This window comes from Alosa pseudoharengus, unplaced genomic scaffold, assembly GCF_046254945.1.
Source record: "Alosa pseudoharengus isolate Yale_2024_CS ecotype anadromous, Long Island Sound unplaced genomic scaffold, YU_APseudo_1.1 YU_APseudo_1.1_scf_17, whole genome shotgun sequence".
Classification (NCBI taxonomy): Eukaryota; Metazoa; Chordata; class Actinopteri; order Clupeiformes; family Clupeidae; genus Alosa; species Alosa pseudoharengus.
The window spans coordinates 22,342,165-22,363,313 of NW_027468640.1; the positions used below are offsets into that span (position 1 = coordinate 22,342,165).

The 21,149-nt window shown below is 40.7% G+C and overlaps 1 protein-coding gene across 1 annotated transcript in view; it reads right to left on the reverse strand.

Moving 5' to 3' along the window:
- adgrv1 (adhesion G protein-coupled receptor V1) overlaps positions 1-21,149 on the reverse strand; it is a 50,503-nt gene that overhangs the window by 3,513 nt on the left and 25,841 nt on the right. Inside the window, exons 51-86 of the mRNA XM_076288359.1 lie at positions 20,729-20,951; positions 20,097-20,301; positions 19,376-19,522; positions 19,009-19,264; positions 18,465-18,667; positions 17,823-17,999; positions 17,084-17,266; positions 16,759-16,945; positions 16,166-16,323; positions 15,505-15,625; positions 15,297-15,420; positions 14,894-15,032; positions 14,199-14,384; positions 13,814-14,049; positions 13,475-13,623; positions 12,901-13,099; positions 12,365-12,584; positions 11,927-12,166; positions 11,613-11,762; positions 10,686-11,174; positions 9,511-9,654; positions 8,777-8,948; positions 8,406-8,544; positions 7,424-8,274; positions 7,081-7,198; positions 6,716-6,887; positions 6,297-6,536; positions 5,614-6,021; positions 5,314-5,489; positions 4,367-4,619; positions 3,238-3,374; positions 2,782-2,942; positions 2,155-2,255; positions 1,714-1,830; positions 1,007-1,185; positions 184-341 (exon numbers count right to left, since the gene is read on the reverse strand). Coding sequence (XP_076144474.1) covers positions 184-341; positions 1,007-1,185; positions 1,714-1,830; positions 2,155-2,255; positions 2,782-2,942; positions 3,238-3,374; positions 4,367-4,619; positions 5,314-5,489; positions 5,614-6,021; positions 6,297-6,536; positions 6,716-6,887; positions 7,081-7,198; positions 7,424-8,274; positions 8,406-8,544; positions 8,777-8,948; positions 9,511-9,654; positions 10,686-11,174; positions 11,613-11,762; positions 11,927-12,166; positions 12,365-12,584; positions 12,901-13,099; positions 13,475-13,623; positions 13,814-14,049; positions 14,199-14,384; positions 14,894-15,032; positions 15,297-15,420; positions 15,505-15,625; positions 16,166-16,323; positions 16,759-16,945; positions 17,084-17,266; positions 17,823-17,999; positions 18,465-18,667; positions 19,009-19,264; positions 19,376-19,522; positions 20,097-20,301; positions 20,729-20,951 — 7,518 coding nt within the window. The remainder of the gene's footprint in view (positions 1-183; positions 342-1,006; positions 1,186-1,713; positions 1,831-2,154; positions 2,256-2,781; positions 2,943-3,237; positions 3,375-4,366; positions 4,620-5,313; positions 5,490-5,613; positions 6,022-6,296; positions 6,537-6,715; positions 6,888-7,080; positions 7,199-7,423; positions 8,275-8,405; positions 8,545-8,776; positions 8,949-9,510; positions 9,655-10,685; positions 11,175-11,612; positions 11,763-11,926; positions 12,167-12,364; positions 12,585-12,900; positions 13,100-13,474; positions 13,624-13,813; positions 14,050-14,198; positions 14,385-14,893; positions 15,033-15,296; positions 15,421-15,504; positions 15,626-16,165; positions 16,324-16,758; positions 16,946-17,083; positions 17,267-17,822; positions 18,000-18,464; positions 18,668-19,008; positions 19,265-19,375; positions 19,523-20,096; positions 20,302-20,728; positions 20,952-21,149) is intronic.

Below are 21,149 nucleotides of genomic sequence, written 5' to 3' on the forward strand. Positions count from 1 at the left end.
ATATATATTGTATAGCGACCAAAAAATATATATTGTGGAAAATGTGCTGAGGCGTGGCTTGTCTTATGCTGCCTTAATAGAACTACTCTAAAATATGTTAACAGAAATGGCATGTCATGACTGTAATGATTGTATATTTAATGTATACGACTCTCGCACACACTCATCCACACAGACCCCAACCTGAGCTGTTGGTGCGGCCTCTGTAGATGTCATCGTATGCCGTCCACTGCTGAGTGACCTGATAGGCGTGGGCAAAGACCACCAGCACGCCCACCAGACAGATGAGCGGAACCAGAGCAGCCGAGCAGAGTGCAGCGTATACATTAGGGATGAAACACCTGAGAATGAAATATGTTACGGTGTTAAAAACTCAAAAGTGCATATGACCATGACTACATTTCACTAATGATTCCTAGTCCATAGTGCTACTCCCGGCATTGTAGAGATACGGTATCAAAGGCTGTGTCCTATCCTGGTGTACATCCTACCTTTCTGATCATTGTCAGTCTGTAGTTTGAGTTCCCCAAGGCTCAGTGCTTGTACTCTCACAAATCTCTCACAGTGGCCCACTGCTCATGTCTGTACATGCTACCCTTAGGCACTGTTCATGACATTCACCTCCAATAGCTATGCAGATCACATTTTAGAGCACCCACAGGGTATGCTGTATCACATGACACTAGCAGAAACAAGGAACCTCACTGCAAATTTAGATCAAATGATTTGAAATGACATGCTACCACAAGTGCCTTACATAGGCAATGTCGCTTTACTGATTGTTGTTTTACACTGAATAGTAAAAAAGTAGTGTCGTCAATACAATTCCATTACAAACTATCAGGAAAACTAAAGTGCTAGAGAGACACCCCCCTCTATAAACCCCCACTAAAATAATGCATAAAATACAGTGTGTGCTTTGCCATGGCTTATGGTTGCATGACCATGTTTTCATCTAGTGGGGCAGTACTGTATGTCTGTCAGTGAGGTGCAGCAAATAACTCACAGATGTCCATTAACAAGGCCGTACACGTCATGGATACTCCAACCGTATCCTCCCAGAAGCACAATGACTAGTATGATGATGACCAGTGTCGGAAGTCCCCAGCTCAGGAGGATGAACAGAAGATAACGTCTGTCTGTGTGTTCATCATTCATCACAAGGGTCTGCCAGAAGTTAATTGCCTGCAGACAGAGGATTGTATAGGTGAGTTGATGTCTATAGCATATTTCATATATTCATTAACCCGCTTATTATATGGCTACTTGCCAAAATGAGAAAAGAAACTTAACACAACATGTCTTCTTAAATGATGTTGTTACCGTTTGGTGGCGTCCACTAAGAAACAAAGAGTTCTCCAAGCAAATAGACCTTTTATAGAAAATTTGGTTACACTTTACTTGACAGTATCATCATAAGAGTGACATGACACTGTCATGAACGTGTCATAAACAAGTCATAAACTTTATGACATAACGCTTCTGTTATTAAGTGACATTTGTTTTTTTTCATAACAATTTAGGATTAGGATTAGAGGGTTAGAGTTAGAGTTAGGATCAGGGTTAGGGTTTGGGTTCATGCGTCACGACAATGTCATGTGTTCATGACAGTGTCATGTCACTCTTATGTCGATACTGTCAAGTAAAGTGTTACCAAAGTTTAAGGTGTTGCATAGTAACATAAAGTGTGTAGTGAACTAATAGTAATATCACCTGTATAAGCATCCAGCTGAACTGGCTGAGATGGAAGTAGTGAGAGAACAGGCCCAGGGTAGCACAGCTGTCCTCAGTGAACATCTGCCCTCGGAATACTGACACAAGGAAACAAATCTGTACAGTTTGGAGAATGGAGAAAAATGAAGTGAGCAAAACTGAACGTATTGATTAACTACAAAATGTGAGGAGCCACACATCTAGGTAAACGGGAACAAATCAATCTATAATATTACTATTCTGTCTCTCTATATTGTTGCCATATTGTTTCATCTTCACATTCTGATGTGTATGTGCTATGTTATTTAGCCATGCACCTACAAACATACAGTATTACATAATTTTCAGAATACCCTTGGTTTAGGCTAAAAAGGGAAATGTAACCAAATGTAAGACCAAGAATCAAAATAACTCCTAGGTCAATGGCTACAGGTCTCCTACCTGAGTGCCAAGACAGGCAACCATCATGTGTGTGAGGAGTTTAACAGCAAACATGGGGAACCTGGAGCACAATGCATGTGACAGAATGGCCAAAGAAAAGCCTGTCAAGAAGACAAAAACAATACGTTATGCAATACATTATATTTCCAGTATGCATTACATAAAATACTATTCATGTATGAATTGATCTTGTTTCTGCATCACTCATGCAGAAACAAGATCCTCATCTCCAATGGTGCAGTAGAACTAAATAAAACTAAATCGAATTGACTTGCACAATTTATCTGATTTGTGGATTAAATCACTATGACCACCACTTTCAATACAGGTAACACAACTTGAAAATGGGCTGCATGTTCTATTATAGTTTGATTGGTAGTAGTCATTTTCAATAAGCTACGTGTTTTTCAAAATCACTTCTTTTTATAGACACATAACTTTAAAAGTCAAATAACTGTTTTATAATAATATAAAAATATAATAATAATATAATATAATAATACATTTTCATGCATGTCATATGTCATATATCATGCAAAGTGCCTAACAAATTTGAACAAATCAAATAAGGCAACAAATATTTAGATTAAAACTGTTAGTACGGAGTAAAACAGGAGAGTGACTAACCAGAGATGCATATAAACCCACTAGCGTAAAATGCTGCGTTGTAGGAAATGATGGCGGTTTTATCAGCATATGCAGTGTAGACAGACAGGTGGGAGCAAGCACACTCCACAAAATTCTCACGGTCATCCACAACACGGCAGACCTTCTCATCTGATAGCCAGCTGGTGGAGAAAAGAATACTTCTTACATGCAAGGGTCACTCTTCCAAAAGAGCTCACTTCAATAATTTACCATAATGTTATTTTGCTTTACAGTGGGATTTACTGTACAGTGTCTAACAACGCTACAGTTGTATACTGTGAAAATCACAATTAATCACTGTATATTTCACATATGTTGCAAACTAAGTACATCATCTGCACATGAATGGAAAGTGTATGCAATGTGTTTTAGTGAGAGTCTATGTTCATGTCCAAGTGTAAGTATATTTGCATGATTACGTCTCTAAGAAATTACCTCTCGGCTTGCTCATTCCACAGGAGGCAAATTGAGTTGCGGGGTGTGACCTGATCTGGGGTGTGGATGCGGTACAATACTTCAATTCCATCAGCAAGAGGCTGAGAACTGTGTCCAGCTAGACTAACTGAAAATACCTGAGAGATCAAGGGTGGTGGGGTGGATTGGGGATTTGAGGGTTGAGGGAAAGGGTAAAAAAAGAGGTCACAAACATTTGGTTAAATATGTTCTCTGAAAGAAAACAGGAGATGTTACACCTTCTGGGATATTGTCTTTGGTTACTGCTGAACCATTTTAAACAAACTGTTAAACACATTTTAGACAAACTGGTCGTTTCTGTGTATTCGTTGTGTCTCTTCTTTCTGTTGTGAGTCTTATAGGCAGGTTGGCGCAGCTGATTGATGGTGTGATCTAATTGGAAGTCATGACAGCCTGCCCCTTTAAAAGTGGCTGGCTGACGTAATTCGAGATCTCTCTCGCTCTTGCTCGCGCTTTGGGGATCACTTTTCGCTGCCGCTAGGGCCTTGCCCGTGCAACCACCTTCGCCTTTTTGCACTTACCAGGGTGAGAGACCTGGAGTGAGCGCCTGGCTGCTGAGGCCTACTTTCAAGGCCTTGCTTTTTGTAGTTGCTCCTTGTCTGTTTTTTATACGGATTTTTTTCTATTTAATCTATTTTTGTACTAATAAATACAGTACAGGTTAATGTTACGTTACGTTGTCTGCTCGTTTTTCAATATTTAAAAACTTTGTTATGTCCCACAAGCCCTAGACCGGGATATAACCAAACACCTTATAAGTCAGTGTACGCTGACACAAAATACTTTGTTAGAGTTCTTCTTTGAGGAGCTGTAAGAAAATGGTTGCCATTCTCTTTCTTTTTTTTTTTACATTCTGGGGCACAGTACTTGCCTACCATCTAGACAATACTAGACTTTCTTACTAGCTAGATCTTTGAATTGCAGCCGATAGACTGGTGTTCCACTTTTTCTTTCCAGTTTCTCTCCAAAATGGTTAGTGACAACCATTTTGGAGAGAATGGAGTCAACCATTACAGTACACCTCAACCCATACATCCATAAAGGTAAAATAGCTGCAAATGACACTGCGGTTCTTTGAGAAGATTATTACCTTGTCATTCAACGCACTGACTTTGGAGTTGGTGATGAACCAGTGCTCAGTGCTGTATTCTGTGAACTGCACTTTACGGCAGGCTGACAGAGCCAAGCTACTGAGCGGAAGGGCTGGCACCTGAAGTAGTGTCTCTGGGATAGTGAAGGTGTCCATGTCTCGGCCCATGAAAGTGTGGCCATTTATCTGTGTGGGGTACCAGTGATGCGCTGCCAGCGTGAAGTATGGACAGCTGTCCAGAACCGTCCTTCCCCTGAGGAGATGAATGCGTCATGTATTAAATGACATAAAAATAAACAACAGACACAGCAGCTGATTTGTGTTTGTCAGTACGTAGGACATGACAGATATTAGGTAAATATTTTGGTTCAGAATATGTTGCGTGCCGATACGTTATGGACTTGGTCCGTATATGGCAACTGAGATTAGCGTGTCTGGAGCATATCTGCTTGAATATTCCCGTAAGACAAGACACTTACATCTGACTTAGCACAACCATAAGGTGTGGTTGAAAATAAGGTGTGGTTGAAAAAGTTTTAAATCATGTTTTCCTCAAATTAACCAGCAATCACCATTTCAAGGCTTAACTTTTTAAAGGAGGAGTTTGTTTTCCTTAAAAGTGGGCCATACATGAAAGGACATGCTGGGAAAGGAATTATTTTGAATAAAAGTGAGGATATTTTGCAAAAAGAGTTTGTTGATTGTAAAACAAAACCAGTGTTTCCCATACATTGACTTATTTGTGGCGGCCCACAACAATATCAATATTGAACACCACACAATGATTTTCCAGGTTGTACTAAATTGTGCTTAAAGCTGGTTAGCATCATAACCACGCTGCGCTAATTTGTTAAAAACTGTTGCATTGAAGTTAATTCTGCAAACCTACCACCACAAATAGAATTCAATTCTGCGGGAAACACTGAAGAACGTCATAAAGAACTCACTCTGAGCCACAGGCTACGTTTGTCACCAGGGAGAAGGCAAAGCGCTCAGCCACCTTGGCCAGCTGGCTCATGCCACGGGTGTCCCTGCGGCTTGGGTGGGCTAGAGAACACAGGAGTTCATAGGTCAAGCCCCGACTGCTGTCTTCGAGAGGAATCTGTTCAGCCTCAGACAAAATCTGTAGGTGGGGATGAGGTAAAGAGGTGGACATCATTCATTTGATTTTGAACATTATAATATTAGAAATCTAAATGAATATTACATTTTCCCCTTCCATCAGCTTTTTTCAACTTTTTTTTTACCTTGTCCAGTGCAGCCATTACTGCAGTTAGCTGCTCAAGGCTGATTTCACCAGCGGTCACCCTGTCATTGAGGCTCTGCAGGGTATCATCTATGAGATTCTGACTGAGTGGTTGAGTAAGAGGGTCCAGCAGTGCCCATATTGCCTGAGTCTCCTCGTCTGACACTATTGTCACGTTGGACACCCCATACCGTGGGTGAACTCTGGCACCTGACCCCTCTGACAAAATCACCCTGAAGCGCTTCGGGGTGGGGTGGGAGGAGGCCTGGCTAGGGGTCAGTGTCAGCTGAAAGCTGGCAGTTTTCTGGCCCACCGTAAAGGTTAGTGTCCCCTCTGTCGAAATAAAATCCTGCCCTGCCACTGCAGCCCAGATGAGTGTGGGTCCCACTACTTCTGCGTTCTGCAGCGTCTTTTTGGTGTAGGTATGGTTTAGTAAGATAAAACACAAAGATGGTTAGAATCTTTTTTTTTTCTTTTTTCTCTTTATTGCAAAATATGAGGAAAACAATTTTAGTGTGTTGATATAGATTATTTAGCAATAAATGAGATAAAAGTACTGAAACAACTATGAGATTACATATGTGACCTAATCTAACATACAAATGTGTTACATACAGCATATGTACAAATTTGTATCTTTATCCACACATGGGTATTGTGTGTGGTCATCTCTATATCTCTCACCTCCGTGTGGTAGTGAACTGTAACAGAGTCCGCAGCAGTGTCTCTTTGGACCTGAAAACTCAGTTGGACGGACTTGAGGTGAGCAACTGGCAGCCGAGAGCCCAGAGTAAAATACACAAGCCCCTGTGGGTCATCACTCCTCAACATGGTGATGTTGGCAAAGCGGGCACTCTGGTTGATGGCTGCCCCCTCCCCCACCTCATATATCTCCACAAGGAACCAGGTTTGTTCTTCTGGGTCCTGTGATAGGATGTTGCATTTCATTACATGGTGTCATTCAGTTTTATCTAAAGCATAGCAAAGGTTATGAAGTTATAATGCAAGAGACTGTGAGTTCAGTTTGCAAAGAGCAAGAGATTTACCATGCTGCTTAAAGCCTCAACAGTCAATACACACATACAGCACACACACAAACAAACCTCATCTGCCCTAACTTCCAGAGTTATAGAACAAAGGACCTCTCCTTGTTTGCAGAGAGCTCTGCCTGAGGTCTGCAACAATTCGCTGGTCAGATTGACCCCATGGCTGACAAGGGACAAGCCGCTTATGCTTAATGTCACCCGCCAGGATACCAACACATCCTCAAAGGCCCTGCAATCACAAATAAATCCAAGATTACTGAATTACTTTCTATAAATTAATTCGTTTGAGTTCAAATTTGACTTTTTATTTGGGATGGTACTGAATGAAATATTTAAACAGGCCCAGTTCTACTTTACAGATGTTCACACTGTTGTTGGGATTTGAATGTTTTGTGTTTAGATGTCTGTGACTTTGGCAGTACCGGTTTTCCTGCCTCTGGAGCAGAAGCACGGCAGTTCTATTCTCTGAGTCCTCATCTAGTACACGTCCAAACTGAGAACTTAGCATAAATCCCAGAATGCCATTATGAATATCACTCCCTGCAGAAAAGAACCAAAACAAAAGAGAAGATGTAACATGCTGTAAAAAAAAACACTTTGATATATCATTTTAGTGCACATCACATCATTTAGTGCATTTCTAAACTCTTTGGCTATGTATTTCACTGTGGAGGTGAAACATGATGGGAGGGTAATATAGTACTCATAATATTATATCATATTAACATATTATGCCATTCGCTCATGCTAATTTAAAGAGCTTACCCAGAATGATGATTTTGGAGAACGAAGTCAGGCCAGTCTGGTGGACCCCACTCACCAGTTCAGCGCCTCCATCTGGCTCACTGAGGTAGATGAAAAAAACCTCCTGACCCTCTGGCTCTGCGTCATCGAGAATCCGAATACTTATTTCAGCCTCACTCTGCCCCTCGACCAGGGACACCAGGACCGTTTCCAGCTCAAAGTCCTGTCCCTCCTGAGCCAAGGTGTGATTCTGCTCAGTGGTGAAAAAGGATTGGGCGACAGCACTACCTACAGCATAGGCCCTAACCTTTACACTTATCGCTCCTTTCAGCCCTTCTCTTCTCTGCACCATCAGGATGACCTGCTGCTCCTCGCCCTGACTGCCTGTCCAGTCCTCCGTCACACGCAGCAGTGGAGGGTCAATACTGAGCACTCCAGCAGTTTCACCCACCGCATCATTGTCCAAAATGGTGATGTTTACTCTAGCATTCTGTTGGTCCACCCTGGGGCCTGTATCCACCAAAAACAGCGGGGTTGTTTCGTCCAGTTCTATTGCTTCTGTCAGGTGGACGTAAAATGTCTCACTGGGCTCTGTCAGTACATCATCGATTACGGAGATGTTTATCATGGCGGACGACTGCTGTGCATGGAACAGCAGTCGGCCCATGGAGATGGGGACAAAGTCTTGATCTGCTTGAGCAGTGCCCGCCATTGTTTCAAAGGAGACCTGAGACTGCTTACTGCGAAAGCCGAAAAGTCGCTGTACGTACAGAGTGACAGTTTGCACGTCCTCAGTGGTTACAAGGTCCTGCGAGCCTGGGGCAAACTGGAATATACCCATGGGTTCAATTTCAGCCAAAGTGAATCCATGCCTATGAGGAAAGTCATAAACAACATCATTGATATATGAAAAATGCTAACAATATGTATATTTATTTCTGCTTTAACAAAACACTTTTATCAAAGTAAATCATGAGGACACTCAAGGTCAGTTACACTGTACCTGAGTGTGGCTCCCCCTGGTGCATCTGAGGAGGCACCAGTTAGATGCACAGCATATGCAAGCGAATCTAATGACGTGCTGTCTACCACAGTGACAGAGAATACCTTATTCTTCTCTCCATGTTCCAGCAAGAGACTTCCTAAACATTGGATAAAAGGCAAAGTTAATTAAATGGTAAAGAGAATGGGCCCCAGCACCAAGCATGGAGGGCAGATGGTGAGATCCTTTTTTGTGTCATACAAAAATTACATAATTAGGTACATTCTACATGTACATATTTATGTACATATTACATAATACATAATTATTTGTAAAGTCAAAAAAACAAAACAATATTAAGATAGAGCTTAATACATGACTTGGCTACAAACCTGAACTTGGTTTAATAAGACCTTGTTGGAATCCAGGTGGGCTTTGCCCAGGGGGATACCCAGCGCTCCACTCCAGCATTACTTTCCCATAGAGCCCTTGCCTAGCAACAAGAACTTCACAAAGACCAGTCTCAGTGTTGGGGACCTTGAGAGCCAGTGATTGGAACCCAACCTGTAAATATTCAAAGAAGTTGAAAATGTACATATGTCTTGGCAAAATACGCACAATTCAATATATCTCTGTTTGGTTAGTTCACCTTCTTTACTTTGGTGATGCAAAATTCCAGTATAATTATAGCTTTTGTTAGATAATTAATTAATTACATTCTAAGAGGGTCACAACATCACATACACTTTTGTAAAATGTATTGTCAGTTCCTTTCTTATGCAACTTATTTGCAAGCTTCTGTTACTTCTTGTTGATGGCCACCAGAAAACTTTTTCATTGTTTACCATAAACCATTTTGTTACTTGTGTGGAGGAATGTTTCCAGTCATAACATAGGCATATACTAATTTTGTTAGCAAATTTATGCTAATTTTGAAATCAGAGCATGTATTAAAATAAGGGTCTATTAATGAACAAAACTCTTGCTGCTCTTCAAAGACATAGGCCAGTCATACAGTTGATACCCGTTTCAGTTCTATCATTACTAGTACCTGACAGGTAGCTTTGCTTTTTTTTCTGTAGTTAAAAATTTTTTCACAGGTTGAGGTTCTGTTGGCAACACAAACCTTAGCATTAGCTGCTTTCTCTGGAACTGTTACAGTGGCCATGTTTGACTCCAGTAAGATACGGGGTGGAGAGGTAAGCAAAGGTCCAATCAGATGAATGTCTGTTAGCTCAATGGTAAGGTTTGATCCAAAACCAAGGAACACCTGTGGTAGAGTATAATTGGTTATGAGTAGGAATGATGTTTACACATGTCTATAAAAATCAAGTCAGTCTGAAACTACATAAAAACAGAATGCAATTATTTACAAATTATGTAAACCCTATAGTTAATTTAAAAAGTGTAAAGAAAAGTGTCAATTTTGAATTTGATGCCAGGAACATTTTGGGACAGGTGCATGCTTACCACTGTGCTGCATCATCTACTGTACTGGTATTCTTTTTCATGTTTGGGAACTAAGGAGACTAGTTACTGGATTTTTGAGAGTCCTTGCCTGATGAACCAAATGTGACAGGTCTGGACTGCAGGCAGGCCATTTTATCACCTGGGCCCTTCTGCTATATATGGTCATGCCATTGCAAGACATACAGAATGCATTTTGGCTTTGTCTTGCTGACAGTCAAGGCCTTCCCTGAAAAATAAATCTGGATGGCATCGTATGTTGCTCCAAAATCTGGTGTCTTTTCAGATGTGGAAGCTGCCCATACCACAGGGAATAATGCACCCCTCTCCACCATGGATGCTAGATTATTAATTGTACTAACAAGGGGGGGATCCCTCTCCCCTTTAGCCCGTAAGATGTAGAGTCCATGATTTCTGAAAATAACTTTTAGAGCTCTGATTTCTGAGCTCCATTGATGATGGCTTGTTATAGGATCAGTCCCATGTTAAACTCAGAGTGAGCAAACCTAAACAAAACTGTGTTGATTGAACTAACCCAGATGAGCTGTACAGAAATCATTGAGTTTCCCATCTCAGGATAAATTTACAGAGCATTTTAGTATTACACAACTTTCCCAAAATTGTGTTGCCCTCGTCCAACTTTTTGTAACTGTGTTGCTGGCATCAAAATGTGCTTAATAAAATAATACATTTCTCAGTCTATGGTCTACTTTCAATAAAATATGGGTTTACGTGATTTGCAAATACCGGTAATCACATTCTGTATTTACTTACAATTTACACAGCGTCCAAACTTTTTTTTTCAATTGGAGTTGAGTCAAAAGAGACACAAACCTGGACGTTAATGGGCACCGTAGTACTCGTAGAGCCTTGTCCATCCATTACCACAACGCTTCCCTTCACCTTTCCCCCATCCTCTGCAACGGTTTGCCCTACAACAGCATATCTTACCTCGTATTCCACACTAACATTTCCAAAAGTACCTCCATGCCTTGTCACATTCAGGACAATGTGCCTTTTATGTCCATCTGTCTGGTTCCTCACTACAATCTGCTGATGCTCCGAATAGATGGCAAACACTCCATAGGGTTCATCGTTGGCATTTACTCTGAGGTGGACGACACTACGGTTGGTGTCCAGTTCAGCTCCACCCTCCACAGCGGTGAGCTGGACGGTGTACAGTTCCTCCAGCTCGGGGACGTCATCAGGCAGCAGGATCAGCATCACCGCTGCCACGCGTTGGCCAGCCAGCATCGAGACGCTACCACTCAAAGTGGAGAAGTCGGTGCTCGCATCAAAGTTACTGACAATTTTCCAGAATACCTTCGACAGATAAAAGGAATACACTGAGACACCATAATGTTTCATTTTGATCCAGTAACATCTCAGGATAGAGTGCTTCTTTCAAGAGTTGGTTAGGTTGCCAAAACCATCTAACAGTACTTTTGGATATTAACACTAGGGGCCCTCTTCACACTATTTCCGAAGTGTAATGCTATTTTGAGCTTATGAGTCGTTTAAAAATAGTGATTTGTTTGGATGTAGCACCATGCCCCTTGCATGATATGGGCTATACTATAGGCCATTTTATTATTAATGCAAAAAAACAGCTCTTCCTCATATTTTTGCTCCCAAACAAAGTTTGAACTCATTATCATCCAGAAATAGACCTTGTTTTGGTTTGTTTTAACTCCGGATTACTCCTTTAGACGTCCTTGTAGGGAGAAATCGTGGGCATATAACACTTGTTTGTTTCCTTACCGTGACATCGCCCATAACGCCCTCTCTGCGGGTGAGGCCCAGGGAGATGGTGAGTGGTCCCTCACTGTCTGTGGGTTCATTATACACCTGCTCCGGGAGATCCAGCTCCGAAAACTGCACTATGCCGTTGGGATCACCAAATTTTTTAATCTGTGTCATTAAGACACACACACACACACACACACACACACACACACATGACATGTAATGGTTAATAAAGTAAGAAGAGTTTGTCAGAACCTTGATAAAATGTAGTGAATGCCAAATGCCACTGCAAAAACAAATTAAATTGCATTGAATCTGTTTTGACATACCACAATTCTGACGCTGTTAGCTTTCGAATCAATGTCCATGTCCCCTTCAAGTAGGCGAAGTACAACCACAAACGTTTCCTCCACCTCAACTTCCCCATGAGGCAAGACTTGCAATGAAATAAACCGTAGCTCTCCATCTCCGTCTCCAAAATGAAATACTCCATTTACTGGTTCACCAAAGTCTGAATTATTAGATGGTAACACCTCCTGAGAATTGGGGCCAAGGATTTCCCAGGCAACCTGAAAAGTGAGTGCATACATTCATAGGCAGTAACGTGTGTTTAAGGACACTTCAGGATTTATCAATCTGGGCCCTACTTTTGGGGACATGGGACAAAAGTGCTAAGTTCTAAGAATGTTTCATGGATGTAGTCCATAAGACTTGTTGATGAGTGTATCAGACACAGGCGTTACAACAGAGGAGGCAGGGGTACTTACTGTAGCGTTTCCAACCAAACCCCCAACTCTCTCCAGAGACAAGGTAATCCTTTTGGTGGTGTCAGGGTTGGTCATGACCATTTTACTGTCATTCAGGAAGTGCACCTTACCACTGGGGGAATCACTTTTGCCAATGGTAATCTGGGCAATAAAGTAACTACCCAAGATAGCACCTCCTGTAGCACCAGAGAGGTGGATTTCAAAAACTTCACTGTCCTCCCTGCAGATGCAGAACATGCCAAACATTACAAGGGATGCCAATAATTGTTAAAAACATATTTATTTCTTTATGAAGCATACTATTTGTACAAATCTGCTTCCCTTTAAAATGTATTGATATAAATTTGTTTCCCTTCACGGTCAAAATGTAGTCAAAATATAATCAAAATTCCAAAGAAACAACTTGTCACGATAGGGAATTCAATCATGCAGTGGTATTGGCACCTCTAATGAATGTGCAAATTACAATGATTTGTATTTCTCAAAGCTTGAGTTTTTCCTCATCTGAAGGCCTATACTGAAGACATAGAACATACCGATCCAAGTCATCCACAATGGACACGTTGACATGACTTAGGGCCTGGCCGTGGATGAAGGTGAGTGAGTCATGCGAGATAATGTAGTCTACGTCAGGCATTGCGGTCAGACCGTAGGATATTAAGTTCACTTTAACCAGACCATATGAGCCCACTCTCCTCAGGACAGGAATGGTCACAACACCCACGTCCTCTTCAACTGTTAAAGAGACAAGAGACACAATGTGTTGAATGGGAATAAAATAAACAGGTCAGAGGTCAGAGAGCATCACCTAGGTTACTACACTGTCTGGAAGGTAGAGGAAGGGAGGTGGTGGGGATGACCACACCCATGTTGCTCTTAGCCCAAATACTTTGCAACAAGATAGGAGGTTACTAGCCTCCACTGCACCACACTGATATTATAATCAGTACAAATAGTTCTAGGAAAGGTGCTATCTGGCATCTATTTTATTTGTTTAAAACATCCAAAACAATCTTACTACATGGGTCCTCACTTTATTGGCTAAGCAGATAAATCAAACAATCACATTATTATATGATGATAAGTGTGTATGATTATCAAAAAACGAACCTGTGAGGTTCACATAAGCAGAGTCAAATTCAATGACACCCTCTGCATTGTCGTTTTTCAGAATGACAACCATTATAGAGGAGACATTTCCTATGGCTGGGGGTTGATCAATCTGGAGGCCATTTTCTCTCACTGTGAAGTCCAGGTTACTGCAGTCAAATGAGACACAACATAAGCCACTATACAGATGAGGCAACATTTTACCCACTAAAAAAACACTATTTACAATAATAATACAGTAAATTGCATTCTCCATAGGAGCATTACAGCATACATTCAGTACAGTAAGGCTAAAAGAAAAAGTAAAATGCACATCTTAACAAGAATGCCTCAAATTACCTCCCATTAACCACTGCCACCTCAGTGATGTTGATGTAGAAATCCTCAGGACCTTCTGGAATCTCATCATCTAAAATCTCCATGATTAGATCTCGTGATGTCTCACCTGGCCCAAACAGCAGCTGCCCTGACAGTGGAGCGAAGTCCTGACCACCGTCAGCAGTGCCATTGAAGGTGAGGAAATTCAACATCACACTCCCTAAAGAGCCTGCAGAGCGTACCACAGTCACATTCACCTGAAAAAAATGACTTATTTTAATGATCTAAATGCATGGTCAGAAGCATGTGGCGCAAGTGCCTTTAGTGTGTCCTCAAATCAACTATTTTAACTGCAGAATATATGAATGCTCACAACTGAGCTGAATTAATCTTCAAATCATCCCACCTTATTGTTGTTTTCAGTAACGTGTAGGGAGCTCTGGGAGAAGAAGAAGACCCCATAAGGCAGGTCACTGGCTGCCATGGTGATGTTGGCCACTCGCTCATCCGGGCTGACCACTGACCCTGGGCTAAGAGCACTGACTATGAGCTGGTAGGAGCGTCGCATCTCAGGAATGTCATCATCAAGCACCTGCAGAGGTGGAGGTAATACATTGATTCATGAACACTCCATCCTGTCCTGCAGAGGTGGAGGTAATACATTGATTCATGAACACTCCATCCTGTCCTGCAGAGGTGGAGGTAATACATTCATTCATGAACACTCCATCCTGTCCTGTCTCCCACAGACACCCATCGTCACACTCAGCAAGTGTTCTCTAGATGTCACACACACACACACACACACACACACACACACACACACACACACACACAAACATATTTTGCCACCCTTGTGAAGTATGGAACAAAACATGCTTTCCATCAGACTGTCATCTTTATATGGAAAAAAAATATGTGCAAAATAATGTCTACGTTTCTGGTGCACATATGCAAGTTTTTGGTGTTTGCGCAAATATTTCTGGTGAGTACGATAAAGTTTTCTAATGCGCATGCGAAAGTTTGAGAAACTTGAAAACAAGTCCCTTTAGGGACTCTATATGTTTGAGATCTACTGAAACATGTTTTTCTCAGTCCTACCTTCAGCAGGATGGTTGCAGTGGACTGCTGGTCTCTCATTGAGACTATCCCAGAGGTGTGCTCAAACTCAGACGCCACAGCTGGAGTGATGTTCCAGAAGAGCTCGATATCCCCAAACACCCCTGGGCCTCTCACCAGACTACCACGGGGACACACAAATCCCCTTGTCAGTAATTATAATTACATACACTACAAACTAGTTACATAATCAAATACACTCTATCAGCTACTGGTTCAGCCCTTGGCAAAAAAGATTATAAAACACTTTTTGCAAGCTAGACAAAATGAAGACAAAACTTTCAAGATAATCATTGAACCAGATCAAATGACACTATGGGCCACATGTTTTAATATTTGTGTACAAATTGACAAGCCACTTGATGTACTGTAAAGCCCATGTTACCTTATCACAGCTGTGCCATTGTACGTTCCTTTTGGTTCTCCAATAAGTACATTCTTCGAGGATTCTGATATGCCAACAATTCCTAAGGCCCCAATGTCTGCTTGAATTACAACTGTGGCCACACCTGGGACAACATGCGCAGCAAGTGTTAATTTGTGAATGCAGAGATGATTTCTGCAAATGAAAAAAAAAGACTTAAGAGACTGACCAGTTGTTGGATCAATCATGACTTCATCAGTGATGGCCAGAAGTTGAACAGAGAATCTCTCCTCCCCCTCAAGAATAGTATCAGCCACAGCATGAAGTGTCAGAGTCTTTCTTGACTCAATCTATCGAAGACATCATTATTCAATTATAATGAATTATTTGTCAACATTTATATTAAACATGTTCAGCTACATTTAACAAGGGTGTATTTCTCTAAAAAATTAAGTCGTTTGTGAGAGGTTATTTTAAAATCCCTGTAAACCAAAATCAGAGATTCGTTTGGAAACATCTTGTATGGGTTAGATAACTAATTATGAGACGACTGTAAACTGTTTAACTTTGCAGTACTGAATTGTGGCGTTAGACCACAAAGTAAACGAAGGTCTGTCATTGTATAAAGCCCACTCCGTGCTGGATAAGCAGTTGTGATATGTTCCTGAGTTCATATTGCTATCCTGACATCTTAACATTGAGGGTTTTTTTTTTCTGTAGCTACATCAACTTCATTGGAGAGGAGTGAACTGCATGTGCAATGGTAAAAAAAACTTTTTTAAAAAAACTGCATTGCCTATTTCAACAAAATGGGATTTCAATAGCAATATTAATTCTAATATCAAGATATATACAGCTCTTTGAGACTAGTATCCAACATTCTCATAGACCTGATTGAATGTGATCGTGCCATTATGAGGAGTCAAGTCTTCCCATCCTTCCTCTTCCAGAAACCATGCAAGATGAACAGTCCCTTCACCCGAAGGACTGCGCACCACAGTTAGTGTAGCCACAGCTGCTGGGTCATCAATAAACTGTGGCTCAGAGACTATAACCTGAGAAGAAAATATCAAATAATGACATTTGAACATGAAAATTTGGTTCAAGAATATATGCGCATCCATCCACTGTGTTATGCAAGTTAAAAATGGGCATTCTCCTAATTTAGAAAAGAGGTATGATCAGCTGTAGGGTCAAAGCCTAAGGTCGTCAGGGCAACATTTACGAAAACACGCAGGTAGAAACGCAATACATGCAAATATATGCAAATAAACTGTGCCATGCATTTTAATCGTGTTGCACCTTATGCAAATCAAGAGTTAATCCATCTCTAGCGAATCAAATTTCAATGTACATTAGAAGATTGAATACGCATTTAAAGTGTTTCTAGTCAGGATATCTTATTTAAATAGTTAACATGTATATTAACAAGTTGGATGGAAACCCACTTAATGATGATGTGATGAATTTCTGAAAAATGGACCATTTACCATGAGTGCCTCAAAACCAAAGCTCCCAAGAAGTGAATCACTGGGAGCAATGCTGACTGCTACTGATGACTCCTCCCCTAGTCTGGCTCCACCAGTCACATGGCTCAAAACGACTTCAAACGTCTCCATAGACTCAACTACATCATCATCCATAATGGTTATTATGATAATGCCATCACCCTGGATACTCAAACATAGAGACACATAAATAATATAAAATGACAAAAACGATCAACTAAATTAAAATAAAAATGCTAATAGGTAAGATAATTTCATGTAAAAAATAAAAATAAAAAAAGCTAAGAGCTTCATTCCTACCTGATTATTATAAAACGTGATGTTCCCTGAAGCAGGACTAAAATCCTCAAAGTCAGCAGAGACAGGTACAACTTCCCAATAGGCGACTACTGTGCCAATCCTCCCTGCCCGCCGCACAACTGGGAGGTATAGGACATTTCCAGGTGGAGGGATTTCATAGGCCATCACACGCCCAGTGTCATCCTGGATGAGATTAAATTATATTACAGACTACTAGTGTTTTTAAATAACAGATGTTGCTATATAAATGTGTTGATAACATGTAATCACATGGAATACTTATGATACAGGTAGGATACCTTAATGCATGTGTGTCTTCTTAAAAAAAAAACATTCTGGTGTTCGTACACAGTATTTGTATTCGTACACAGTATTTGTTTGGCTGTTTGAGTTAAAATATCAACTGTCTTTTTCCAGTATCACTACTACCAGAACACAACTCCCCTTTAAATAGCACAAACATGTTTCTTTCACTTGATTTATCTTTGTAATAATCTAGTAGTAATCTATCAATATAAATCAATAGATACATCTAACACATTTTCCTGTTTTCCTGTTGGTGTATGCAATATTGTGCAGTTGATTTAGTGAGCCTTTCACTGGTGTCACGCTGGCTAAACTAATTCAAACATGACCACATATTTTGCTATTATCCTGAAGTATGTGTTTTGTACAACTTTGTTCATGCATCTTATCACCTGCAGTTTTAGCTCTTGAACTAGAGGCCATACAAAATTACCTTTGTGACATTGAACTCCAAGACTCCTCGCGGGTCATCATTCTCTTGGATAGTTATCTCTGACACTTCTAGGCCCGGCCTATTAATGCTGGGCTGCCCAGCAGCCACAGTCCAGTCCACAAGTTCAACACTTGTGATGTTCACAAGCACAGTTTCGTTTAGCTCTGGAATTTCATCCTGTAATAAAAAAAATTGTAGATGAAAGTGAACAAACAACAAAATGAGTTGCACAAAAATTATATACAAAAAACAATTGTTTGCAATCTAGCATTTGATGTACTCTTTGCAAGCATACCAGTACATTGCATTGCATGGCAAGCATATGCACATCCCAGAACTATGGCAGCTACTGCTCGCTTTCTGTTATAAACATTACTCCAGTGGGATTTCACAGACTACCCACACAACAAACAGAAATACAACTCTCAGAAATACAAAACGACTGTCTAAACACAAAAGCAAAAGTTTCACTCCCAATATACATGCGGCAACTAAATAGGCTTAATGTCAGGGCCATATGTGCCATGAAGCCAGGACAGGTATGCTTTTAGCAATGAGCCACAGTAAAATCACTGAACCCCCACTTGTCAGAGCTTTCCCCACCATGTGTCCTAAACTAACATCGATTAGACAATAACTTACTGGTAGAATGGTGATCGTCACCCAAGCATTAGTGGCACCTTCTCTCATAATGATGGTGTCTTTCTTAGGCACATAATCCTCATTTTCACTGGCTTGATTAGTTGGGGGCTGAGTGAAGGCAGGAAAGGTTTTGTAGTGGACAAAAACATCACCCTTTGTGCCTTGGACCCGTACAATACTCAGGGTTACATTTATGGGATTTTCTGGAACAATATTAGACAGAATACAGAATTAGACAGAATACAAACAGAGATGCACTGATATATCGGCCCAATATCAGTGTTTTACCAGTCAACTTTAGGCAGTAGACTTTTTTTCTATAACTGGCAAGAAAAAGCTGCCTGAAAGCCAACATAACAGGCTTGTCTTGCAAATACCACCAACAGCACAGTGTTGTCAATAATAATGGTACTAAACTAGTTTGGTAACTGATGTAGTTTTTGCAGGGATTCTAACCATGTATTCTTCCAAGAATGTCATCATCTATTTAAACATAGCACTTTTTTTTTTTAACCAATCTAGGTTACTTTCCAAGTCTGTTTACCTTGAGGTTCTTGTATAAGTATGTGTGTGAAATCCAAATGCCAGCCAATCACCCCATAGGAGTAGACAACAGGTAGAATGTTGATCTCTGCTATAGAGCGTTGAAGATCTATATATGCGCCTCTGGACACATCGACTAAGCCCACAGTGGTGACATCTGTGAGAATGACAACAACTTTCTCTGCAGGTTCAGGGATGTTGTCAGCAAGCACGGTCAGAACAATGTCAGCCAGAGCTTGGTTCTCTAAAAAGGTCAACTGGGAAAGAAAGACAGATCAACAATAAAAGCGGTAATGTGAGAGAAAGAGACAAATTGCCTCTCACTTGATCCATATCACACACACGTTACCTAACTGGTGAGGACTTACCATGCCAGAGGTAGGGAAGATATCGTCCAGGCTTCCATTAATTCTCCAGTACACAATCAGGCTCCTAAATGTCCCTTTATTTCTCTCCAATTTCAGAACTAGGGGAGTATCTTCCTCCAGTTCTTCTACTTCTCTAAACAGAGAGTCCTGTCAGAAATAACCTTGTTACTGAACAAATCTATGCAAGGTCTTTTAGAGTAGACATGAATTCTTTATACAGTCTGTGGAGTTTGTACATTGTGAACATAATGCTGTTATCATTTAAAAATCAAGTCTTTTGACTAGTTATGAACATGATGAGAGTAGTATAGGTGTGGAGTGATATATACATGGGCAATATGGAGAGCACAATGGTTTTAAGAACCACTTCTTACTGCTCGACTCCTAAATTAAATCTTGTTACGCTTTTTTTTTGTTACATTTGGTAATACCACGGTAGTATTGTGGTCACTAGCAAGGCACTAACAAGGAAGAGGGCAAGCAATCCACCACTTCTTCTTTTTAATAGCTAACTAGTGTACAAAACATGCCCACAGGGACACTGCATTAAGCAACAATCGCCATGAAGTCTTTCAGCTCCTCCTGTTAATATCCAAATCATTGTTCTTTGTTACCACCTGGATTGCAATAAAGTTGTTCATAACAAACTGGAAGAGTTTGCCCAATGTACTGATGATTTTCTAGTAAATAACAAAATATTGCCTTTGACATTTTCTACTACCTTTGTGAAACCAATGATACCATGGGCGTCATCATTGGAAGAGATGCTAACAGACACTTGACCCCGAAATCCAATCTCCGCTCCTCCTTTTGGGTTCTTCAGCTTGATGTTGAAGTGTTCCATATCTTCTGGGAGGTCATCATCAATTATATTTACAGCAATTTCCAGCTGCTGGACACCAGGGTGGAACTGCAGCTCTCCAAAACTTACATACACACAGAGTGTGTAAAAGAGGAGACAGTTCAGACCACAGAGTTTATGAGTTTCCAGTTTATATACATAATGTATCGACAACAACAACTACCACTAATACTACTATTATGACTATAATAATTTATAAATATTATAGATTTATGTATCACAAAGTGTACAACTGATTTTCTCCAAACACATTTTTTAAGATGATGACAGTCAACATTTCTACTAATTTCTTATGACTAGCTGAATCATATCCAATTATAAAACATTGTTTTAATTTTTTTGGCCTACTACAGTAGACACATTTCGTGGTGATGTGCCCAAAATATTCCTTCAACAAACAGACTACTTTAATGAATAGATGAATATAAAAATAAAATCTGTATAAAACATGATGAATATAGAAATGATACCTCTATGAAAAACAAAATTACCTGGGTATGAAGTCTGAATGGTTGGACACATATATCAGGTCATAGATAATGGAGTATGGTTGGCTGGTGGCGATGACAAGGCTCTTGGTGGTATTAAGAGAGGGGACAGAGAAGAAAAAGAACTGCTCTGCTGGCGAGGTGCTGAGTGTTTTGACGAACTGTGCTAGATCAGTTCTCCAGGTGTATAGTTGAGAGCCAGAGGGGGCAGCCAGAGCCAGGTAAGCTGTACACAACAAATCAAAAGCCTGAAAGATCACAGACATTACAGAATGGCACAGAGGGTACAGCACTGAGATGCGTCTGTTTGTGGCAGAAGTCTGGTTACTCTTGCCTCTGAAGGCCAACGCCCACTGGCAGTGACATCCACATCTATGGATTTCACGCTCAAGAGATAGGACTATTTTCTAAACTTTGGGGTTGA